Source organism: Falco cherrug, chromosome Z (genome assembly GCF_023634085.1).
Source record: "Falco cherrug isolate bFalChe1 chromosome Z, bFalChe1.pri, whole genome shotgun sequence".
Classification (NCBI taxonomy): domain Eukaryota; kingdom Metazoa; phylum Chordata; class Aves; order Falconiformes; family Falconidae; genus Falco; species Falco cherrug.
The window spans coordinates 38,498,208-38,509,083 of record NC_073720.1 but is presented as its reverse complement, the minus strand read 5'-3'; the positions used below and the strand labels follow the sequence as shown (position 1 = coordinate 38,509,083).

General features: G+C 39.9%; 1 protein-coding gene across 7 annotated transcripts; it reads right to left on the bottom strand.

Annotated features, from left to right (window-relative positions):
* Window positions 1-222: 222 nt before the first annotated feature.
* On the bottom strand, window positions 223-10,774 carry NMRK1 (nicotinamide riboside kinase 1). 7 transcript variants are annotated; one of them, XR_008730221.1, is made up of 9 exons: window positions 8,293-8,545; window positions 8,051-8,141; window positions 7,315-7,363; window positions 5,721-5,892; window positions 5,572-5,643; window positions 3,905-4,011; window positions 2,873-2,962; window positions 2,366-2,467; window positions 223-1,158 (listed from the first exon to the last, which is right to left on the bottom strand). XR_008730221.1 is itself a non-coding variant. In XM_027811975.2 (9 exons), the coding sequence occupies exons 2-9, from the start codon at window positions 8,578-8,580 to the stop codon at window positions 2,448-2,450; spliced, it is 630 nt and encodes a 209-aa protein (XP_027667776.1). In that variant the 5' UTR covers window positions 8,581-8,608; window positions 9,574-10,773; the 3' UTR covers window positions 1,190-2,447. The 7 variants fall into 7 exon arrangements, 4 of the variants coding, with proteins under 4 accessions (XP_027667776.1, XP_027667779.1, XP_027667775.1 ...); XR_003562010.2 differs by lacking the exon at window positions 223-1,158 and adding an exon at window positions 1,190-1,479; XM_027811975.2 differs by lacking the exons at window positions 223-1,158; window positions 8,293-8,545 and adding exons at window positions 8,552-8,608; window positions 9,574-10,773 and having other exon boundaries at window positions 1,190-2,467.
* Window positions 10,775-10,876: the final 102 nt, after the last annotated feature.

Genomic DNA, 10,876 nt, shown 5'->3' with positions numbered 1-10,876 from the left:
TAGCAACTGGCAACAGGACACACAATTTAGGCACCACGGGTAAGCATGGCCAGTTTCTACAGTCCATATGTGGTATAGCCACTGCCTGCCTCTTTTACTGCTTTGTATGGGCATAGCATCAATGAATCTTCCTAATCATTTTTGAGCTTGAATATACTGTCTGCCTCCCATGGCATTAAATCTCTGAAGCTCAGTCTGCTGTATGAAGTTATCACCCTCATCTGTGTGAAATACCACCTTAATATAATTAGTCAGTCTGTTTCAAGTGAAGGAGGAATGCCCCCTAAACTAGTACTTGTACTATTTGGTTAATCCAAGTTCTGCATCCACTCAGCTCACAGCGTTCAAGACTTTGTAAACCTTGACCTTTCCCCCCCCCAAAAATCTTCTCTCCAGAGTGAAGGGTCCCAGCATTTTCAGTCTCTCCTCACCAAGCAGCTGCCCCATTACCTTGATCACATTAGTTGCCCTTCTTTTAAGTCCGTTATGGACTCCCTCCAGAGGTAGAAACTGGAACTGAAAATGCGAGTCCACCGGTTTTACACCGGAGCAAAGCAGCACCACCTGTTTTGTTTGCAATACCCTTTCGTAAGATGCCTACATAGTATTTTGATGCAGCTCCACACTGTGATGGTTTCAGAAGAGCTGTCAAAAGATCTCTGCAGCCCATGGAAAAGACGCTGAAGAAGTTTGTGGAGGACGGTCTTCCATGGGAGCAACCCCCCTGCTGGAGGAAGGGAAGATTGTGAAAAGGAAGAAGTGGCAGAGACAAAAATGTGATAAGCAGACCACAACCCCTATTCCCCATCCCCCTGTGCCGCTCAGTGGGTGGAGGTAGAGAAGCCAGGAGTGAAACTGAGCCCTGGCAGAAGGCAGGCAAGGGGGACAAAAATCTTTGAAGATTGTTCTTACATTACTCTGATATGCTTAGCAATATATTAAATTAACTTCCTCAAGCCAAGTCAGTTTTGCCTGTGACTGTAATGGCTGAGCAATCTCCCTGCCCTTATGTTGACCCATGAGCCTTTCATCATATAATTTTTCCACTCTGTTCAGTTGAGGATGGTGATTGTAGTAGCTTGGTGGGCACCTGGTACCTAGTCAAAGTCAACACACCACAACCATCCAAGTATTACCCACCATCTCACAGTTGCACACCTTCCAAAGGGAAATAAAAACAAAAATACAGTTCAAGGTCAGACAGTTCATCACTGCATTTCAGCAAATGTGATATGAATGCATTTTTTTTTGCAGTTTTTATTGCAAAGTAGTAATACAAAATAGCATTTGGAAGCACTTTGTCTTCAACACAGTTTTAATCTCATTAAGACCTTTTTCTTACAGGTTTAAGACTCTTAATACTGTTAACAATAAAGCATTACACTTCAGTCCCTGTGATCAGCTGACACACGGTAATATAGTGCATCCTTTACTTGGCTCTAGCTTGACTTTTGTTCTGGCTGATGAAAATGTAAGACACTGCATAGAAAATGTAAGAGTTAATACATTCCTTATTCAGCAACAAAATATGATTCAACTTGCCAGTTTCCTATATCTAAATATCCGTACACAAACCCTGTGACAAAGCTTTAACATACATTTAGCATACCTGCTTTCTTAACACTTCCATTACTATAATTTCAATCTAAACTATGAATACCCATAAGAATTATTTCTTCCTTCCTCCTCCCTGAAGCATGCATTTATTGCCTAGTAGTCTGTGCTATCCCAATCCTTGATCTCTGCACAATATGTGCACTTAATTTTGTTACTGATGCATCTACATTCTCTTCTACATCTTTTTCCAACAACCTGACTTCTCCTCAGGTTTGTTTGTTGGGTTTTTTTAGACAGCCATTCCCAACTGCTTCAACCAATGCACAACATAAAAGTTACTTGTCAAACACCACAGAGGTCTTTAGCAAGTCTAAGTTCAGTTATGATATATTCATTAACAGCTTCAGTTACTGAATAAGCAACGTTAACAGCTTATACAATCTTGAAATTACTATTGCCACAGCACATAGCTAGTTCCTCTAGACATGTTTATCAGTGATTAGAAGCTCATTATTAGAGATAATTACTGTCATTTCTATAGGAACATTTCAAATTGCATTCATCCATGTTCAAATATGCTTATTAAACCAACAGAACTGCATCTTTATAGTTTTGTACACAAAAATATGTTTATATTCTTTAAAATGTACACACTCAATCAGATTTAAAGATCAGCCAAAGCATGACTGGTTAAAGGAATTCTAAAGAATAATGGACTAGCAATACTACTCAGCAATATCTGAGGCTTACACAGTTAATAGTCACTACTAATCTACTTGTGTTCCATGAACTGGTATTATGGACATACACATAACAGCTGCTCAGTTGGTTGGCTTGCCAAGTATGACAGTCCTGGGGTTTTCAGTTTGTACCAAAGGCTTTCTACATTATCATGCTGCAAACTGCTGATCTAAAATTAAAAAGTACAAATTTAAACTGTAGTGTCATGTACAAACAGAGAAATGATACCACTGTGTAATAGAAACGAATACCACTAACACATCTGATGTCGATGTTTTGCCCCATATTCCTTCTGTTTCCCCTTTTTTAATCATTATTTTATCATCGGATAAATCAGTGGATTCAGATAAATCAGATAATCAGTGGATTCATCTGTTATTTCAGAACACCCAATTTCAAGGAAGTTAAGGTATCGCTTATAATGACTTAAGAGTAATGGTCAAATGTGTAAGGACTGTAATACCCAAGGAGACACAGAGCTATATAATCCTTACAGTATTTTCATACGAAAGAATTGGCTTCTTGGTAATTTGAAATGGGATAAGCAGAGTCAATTTCCAGTAATGGTACTTACTTCCTTCCCTCAGCTTTTTTAATTCCTGTATTATATCACTATACACATAGGACAGAAGCTCCTCTTGGGATCTGGTTCCATCCAAGTAAACTAAGAAAGATTAAACAAGAAGTTTCATGAGTTCTATGCCAGTTACCTGTAATAGCAACTGGCAAAATTTTCAGTATTTCTACAGGAGCCATCAGAAGATACGAAAAAATAAAACACAAGACCAATACCTCCCTTTTATTCTTTCCCAACTTCATTTTACATATTAAAAAATAACATAAAAGTATTCTAGTTGAGAACTAATTTACAGGGTTTTGTGGTATAAAAGTTTCCATAAGGACAGTGGTAATAACATTAGGACTGCAGAGCAATGGCTTAATTCAGCAGAAAGGTTCCTACGCAGTGGAAGAGCTCAGGTTCTTCCTCAGCTTCAGGGTCTGAGAAAGTCATGAAGGGGCACTGTGGTTCCATTCTCACTGCACAGTAAGAAGTGGTATGCTGATGAAGCAGCCACCTGACTTCTCTTTCCTCTGGCCACCACTCCAGAGGTGGTAAGTCCAAGAGCTGTAAAAGTGTGAACATCACACAAGCGCATGGCAGTGCCCCATCAGCTGGCCCGGCTTTGGCACTTCTCACATAGGACCGGTGACTGTGGTGTGCACAGTCAGCCCCTAGGAATTATCTTCAGATCATAGGATTTCAATAAGGATTTAAATTCTGTTATTTCAATTCTGTTCTGTATTGCCCCAGAAGCTCCTTATTTAGCCATACACATGTATGCACACATGCACATACAAACTAGCTTGTTAAAGGGACTTAGTGATCAGAATATTTCTCTTTTTTAACTTCATAATTTTCATTATTGAAAAATCAAAAACCCTATACACTTGAAAAACAAACCAACAAAAGCCCCAAACCTATTGTTCAAGTGCCACAAAAAACACTGAAGAAAACTTTGTCCCATTAAAAAAACCACAACCCAACAAAAACTGCATTAAGTGTCACATTAAGCATTTTGTAAGTTTAAAATTAAGGATACCATACCAATGTTACTTGCATTCTCTTCCAATTCATTTTTATATTTCAGATACATAGGCCACACGTGTCCATCGAAGTACCCCAGTGTATCTGCTGGCTGATAGACTCTGGTGCTATACAAAAATACGTTTGCTTTCCCATACAAGTTTTACATTTTCCCCTACCGTCAGCTGATTTAATAACAGCATCTATCCAAAATAAAGAAAGAAAGACTGGCAGGCTGCCTAACTGTTGGGGCAAAGGAGGATCCTTTTTTTTAATATAAACTATGATACGAACTCTAGCTAACTTATTTCCGCCAATCAAATGACGTTTAAGATAAGGTAAAAGTTTCTTTTTAAAAAATTATATAAATTAAGGTGGTGTTGTGGTTTAACCCCAGCCGGTAATTAAGTACCATGCAGCTGCATGCTCACTCCTCCCTCACCCATGGGGGTGGGGAGGGGAATCAGAAAAGGATGTAAAACTCGAGGGCTCAGATAAGAACAGTTTAACAATTGAGATAAAACCTAAAGAACAACAATAATAGTAACAGTTACAATGAAAAGGAGGGAGAAGGGGAGAGGAATGAAATCCAAACAGAAAACAAGTGATGCACAATACAACCACTCACCACCCGCTGACCAATGCCCAGCCAGTTCTGCAGCAATTACCAGCAGCCCTGGGCACCCGAGCATGGCTCGATGGTATGGAATGCCACTTTGGCTAGTTTGGGTCAGCTGTCCTGGCTGTGTCCCCTCCCAGTGCCCCTTGCCCCTTCCAGCCCTCCCACCAGCAAGGCCTGAGAAAGGAGAAATGAAAAGTCCCTGCTCACATTGTTCCCACACCAAATCCAAAACACAGCACTGCACTAGCCACCAAGAAAATTAACTCTATTCCAGCCGAAACCAGGACAGGTGTATTTAAAGAGTTACCAAAACAAATTAGCTTTCTTTTTTTTATTGGGTATACAGATTTCTCAAACTTTAAGTGAATAGCTGTTTTGTCTAGTCATTTCCAGTCTGGACACTAAAGTCCTTTAAAGGTGAGTCTAGTGAGAAACTAAGAACCTGGAAACAACCAAAACAAAGTGCATTTCTTCACTCAGTCAGCAGATTCTGACTTCATGCGTATATATTGCTCCAAGCACAAAGTACTGGTCCAAATTTGGAGGCAAGTCAGATACTGGCTCAATAATCTATATCAGATCTGTGGTACAACTAATGCACAGTCTAAACAAAGCATATACTAAAAGCATACATGAACAATAATAATAATGTAGCTGTATTCAACCAAGGATAAGACTACTTAGGTTTTCTTCACTGTTTCTGGTTTTAAACATGGTTTAACTCCAACAGGCTGTCAGCAATCTACATAATTTATCTGGACAACAAATTCTCTTTTAAGTGGTTGTAAAGCATTTAACACCTTAATATCCCTGTGCTCTAATATACAAAAAAACCCCATGCACCACAAACCAACCCCAAAACCAAACAAACACCCCCCCACCCCCATCTGTGCATGCTTTTGTTAATGTGGGTTAAAGAGCCACATAATCTTCCCCCAGAATCACAGAAGACAGATGATCTTAATAGCTAGCATTTAGCAAGCACTGAAGAAAAGCAAATATAAAAGAACCACTCCAGGCTGGGGAGCACAGTGACCCTCTGTGACCAATAACTGAATAATCTTACCTCCTTCTCCTTTTGCACTCCTCATAAGGAAGGGTCAAAAAATATCTTCTATTCCATAGTTCATTAAGTGGCCTAAGATAATAACATATTTAGCTCCTTCTTCCTTTTTAGGGCAGCTTTTAATATATCAGGTTACATTTGCTGCTTACTCATAATTGTATAGCAGAAAGCCTTCAACAATCAAAATATAAACGTCATCTGTATTTTTCAGATTGTCACATGTATTCTGTGGCCCTTCTGTCACAACACCTGAGCTTGCTGGACTTTTCATCCAATTCCGAATACTTTTCACCATTTCATCCATATAGAGGGCATCAAGTACTAGATGAAAACAGAAAGTTAGTCACCTCTTAAAAACAGAGAATAAAAAAAAAAAAGAACCCTTAAGTACCCCTAGGTTAATCAGTAAGAATCTACACACAAGTCTAAATGAAAGGGCACATGATTACCTGTAAAATACTGTCACATATGTAAGAGGTTCCACGTTCAAAACTGACAATACCCTGAAACTAAAGTTTTCCCCATCACTGGGGTATTTCTGGTGGGTGTGGTTTCTGAATTCTGTGCACCAAAAAAGTGTGTGAACTCATTTCACTGCCCTTCCCATCATAGAGGCTGTAGGGACTGTTTGTTCTCCTATTCCACAAAACTTGTAAAAACTTACCCCAAGATGTCTACCCTTCTGTCAGCTGTCACTGACACAGGTGAAGAGAGCAGGTGCTCGAAATGTTTTGCTTTGGGTTTTTATTGGATTCAGGTATTTGGAGGGTGGGAATGCATGGATTGAAAGGATGGCATAGAAAGCAGAACAGCACAATGTAGCACCTGCTTTTGCCTGTAGACGTGTAAGAACATACTGAGTGCCTACTGAATGGCAGACAGAAGGCAGGACAGATAAAAACAAACACGTTTTAGAGGAGCTTTTAAGAACAGCATTAAACCCTGATATTTGGACCAGAATGTTTAACTTCTCCCTCTAGTTTCACATTCCAGTTTCATGAAGTCTAGAAGCTGACTCAAAGACTGCAATAGTTGATAAAGGGTCAGTTTTCAGATATATTTTAAGGTTCTGGCCAACGTTTAAGGTTCTGACTAACACATTTTGTGATCACCAAGTATCAAGAAATTAGCTAATAAGCAACCTTCCCAACTAGCTATGACCTGAACCAAAGCACTGGCCTTGAAGTGGATCTGGATCTAGAAGTTTGTAAGACTAAATTGGCATGGCATGTTCAGCCAGCATTAACCATGAACTATAAAACATTCGGTGTCCATGTGAGATCTGACATGAAATAAAGATGTCAGGATCAAACTCAAGTTTTGACTTATTTGGAATATGACAATGAAAGAGGCTCAGTGGTGATGTTCCATGAGTTCAATATCAGAGTAGGGGAAAAAAAAAATCGTTACATAGAAAATGATGAGGTTAAGCTTATTCTAGTGCTGCAGGCAAATACTTTTAACTGAACAGTACGATTTGCTACCGCACCAGACAACTGTAGAAACAGAGGAAAAGATTAAAGAGAGAAAAGGAAAGGTTGACTAGCTTGAGCTTTTTGCTAGTTCAGCAAGTTTTCTTACTGATCTCAGTAAGGATGAAAGAAACTGAGCAAAGGATTGCTCTGAAACAACTGTTTGATTACTGCCTTGCTCAGAAGGGAAGAGGAGCAGGGGAAGAAGTGTTGAAGCTCAGCACAACAGAATCTCGATAAGAGTGTTCAAAAGGAATGCAAAGTTACTGACCATCATACAGCTTAAATCCACGTTCATCTGTTTCTACTTCAGACTCTGGCTGAAGGGGAGAAAAATTGAATATTTTCAAGGCTGGTTTTATGACCGCTGTCGCAGATAAATACTGTACAGTTACAAAAACAAGGATTACACACTTTTGTATCCAAACTGATTAAATTTATCTTCAAATTTAAACTGCTGTACCTAACTGTTTAAATATGAAGTGTTTGTATGGTATCTAAAACAACAAATTCTCCAAATCATACCTCTTAAGTTCATTAGCGCTTCACTTCAGAAATAACAGCTCCTTTACCCTCCTTAACAAACAATTCCAATGTAAATGCAAAAGTTGTTTTCCTGTTTTGATTTGGGAGACAACAAACTACCTATTGGTCTACAAGTGTAAGGTTAACACAGTATCATTAACTTCATTAGCACAAAGTATCTTGAAAACTGCATCCAATGTGCACCCCTTCCTTATTTTAAAAGGTTTTTTTAAATCATTTAAAAGATGAGAGTAAACTTTCTTTTTTTTCTAATACTCAGTTTTGTTGAGGATACTCAGTGGTTTTGGCCACTGCAAGTTCCATTACCCCAGTGCTTGTTTTATTTCTCTTTCTCATAAGTTAACATTATATTAAGCAGCATAAGTTTTAAAAGTGTATCAATAGGAGAACTGAAAAGAAAGGATACTAAAATTTACTCAAGCCTACTTTTACCTATTGGGTATTTCCATCTAAACTGTTACCTTAAAGAAGTCATCCTGAGAGATTACGTCACAGTTGGGAAACATTTTCTTAAGCTTTTCCGACAGCGTTGTTTTCCCCCCATTTGTCACACTGAATTAGAAAACATAGTAAAAACTGCATCAAGACAGAAATCAATCCTTTAAACATATGTATAAGCTCACACACACATTTCTGTATAGTTAGGCAAAAAGACACAATCCAACCCCCGCCCCCAAGTTTATTCAAATTAATTAGTCTCTACCTCCAGAAAATTTCCTGGCAGATTTCAGCAGCTTTCAGACAGTGACTAGCAATGCCAAGAAAGAGGTTAGAGATGGTACCAGAGCTCTCCAACAGGCACAGAACAATTTCTTGACTGTTCCGTGCCATAAAATGAGACCATTATATGTTGTCTTCTCAATCTATTTTCAAAAGATAACCATTCATAAATAGAAATTACACCATTCTGAAAGGAAGGCCAGTCTTCAGCTGTAAAGGAAATTTAATTTGCTGATACTTACCCTCCAAGGCCAATAACCAATACTTTCATAGTTTTTCTCGTCAGTTCTTCCTTTTCACTGTCAAAAACAGTAGCCAGTGAAAACCCTTAATTCAACAAGAAAGCAAGCAGCTACCGTATTAAGAAATACGTTATAGGTAAGACTTATTTTCTGTCCTTTTTTTTTCCTTTTTGCACAGCTACTGTCAGAACCTTATCTGCTTGTTCTAATACCAACAAAAAAAATCTGCAACACACATGCCACATCAGAGTTTTCAATGCATTTTATCTTAAGACAGTATTTTAATCATATGGGAGGGAACTCAGAGATACTCAGTTCTACCAGTATTAATACAATACCAGAGAAGACCCTGAAGAAAAGCACAATCATTCGCTCAAGCATTAGTGGTATGTAAAAAAGACTAGGTAAACAGAAACCGTGGTGGCAAACAAACAAAATCCTTAATAAAAGAAAGAACTGATACGCTGAGGAGAAAGATGTTTTAAAAAAAATTAATGAAGGGTTATTAACGATGAGCATGTTCAAAGACTTTATGAATGTGGTCTGAGCAGTGTAACAACTCACCACTCCCTTGTTGGGAGAGTTAACAGCACAGACCATACAAGCGCTCCTCCGCTTCAGTAACCTGGAGTCACTGAAACTACTGTAAAGACAGCTTAGGCCATCCTAACCGATTTAACCCCGAGAAGGACTAGGTAGCACTTGATCTTCTCCAGAGAATATCAAGGCTGAAATTCTGGAAAAGGTTACGTTCGTCCACCCACATCCCTGTTGCTGCCAAGAAATCAGCCCTGAGGTTCTGCCTGGCTGAAAACCTTCAGTGGTCAGAGCTGCCAGAGGACACAATCCTGTCTTTCCCTGACTCTTTCTCCAGAACTTTCTTCTGGAGCAGGTGTTGCGGAGTCCATAATCAACTATACAGGAAAATACTCCAGCTGAAGAACAGTCCTACAAAGGAGAAGGGAGGGGAAGAATGTTTGTTTTCAGCTGAAAAAATCCCCTCCAGTTTACCATCTAGTTACCTGTGCCCACAAAGGTATGGTGTAGCAGAAGGACAAGTAGTGGTCCTTCTCTTGGTAGCAGCAATAGTCTATATACAGAGTCTGTCAAACTTTAAACAGTTTAACATTTGTCAAACATTGGTTTCCATGAGCACACACCAATCAGTAACTATTTAACCACATGCAAACACTCTATTTTTCACCTGTTTTGTCCCCTAGGTCACACATAACAAGGTAAGACCTGTAACACCTAAGACCTGAAAGGACTGTGCGGGTAATATTGTCCCCCCTCCCCCACAAACACTTATCTGTACTATTCTACAGGAAAATACTGTTACAGGGTATCAGTGTGAAAATAAAACCGTATTATTTCTGTGAAGCTAAGTTTTAGACAAAGTCTGAAATAATATCCTTTTGCTTTCGGTGCAATGACTGCAATTTCAGCTTTCACAGATATGACCTTTGCATGGTTGCTTCACATCTATTTTTCTGTTAAAAAAAAAAAAAAGACATACTAACTAGTCCAAGTCATCACCCCTGTAGCAGCCATTACTCTACAATGGTGCAGTAAACCTACAGTAAGTTAGCACGCAAGGGTTTTCTATGAATATCGTAGTTCTCAGATTCAATGATTTATCACGTTCATGGTACTGGCTATCTATTCAAAGTGAGCAAATAAGACGATCTGTTCTCAGGAAGTGATGAGACTCAGGCCATTCAAAAGAAAAAAAAAAAAAAAAAAGCTCTTTTCCAAGAATCATCAGTAAGTTTTGTGTTCCAGAGGATTTGCCTTTGTCCCACAACAAATGCTATAAAATAAACTAAATAACATCTGGACACACATGCTGAGCTTTGGACTCTTAATTTACGTCATCGTCTATACGGAAGTTAAACCCAGGTTAAGACAAAAAACACCACGATGAAAAAAACCAGCAAACTTCCTCCCCCCCCGAGTGCCGTGTGACACCAACTACAGAGGCAAATCTGTCACCAGCGTTGCAACCCAGGAATCCCAGGCCACCCTACCTGCGCTCGCCTCAGTATCTTTAAGCACAAGACAAACGGCTGGCAGCCCGAACATAAACCTACTGCTGCCCTATTTTTAACGGCACAGCGTGACCGAGCTCCAACGCGCGCTGCCAGCCGGGGCGCTCCCTCCCCCCAGGCCCCGCCCGCCCCGGCGCGAGCCGCCTCACACAGGCGCCGCACCGCGCCCGGGGCTGGCGGAGGGGACAGGGCAGCGCGCCCACCGCCGCACACCCCCGCGCCGCTCCGGCGACTCGCACCGCTTCGGCGACGCCACAGCCCACGCTTCACTTCAGCA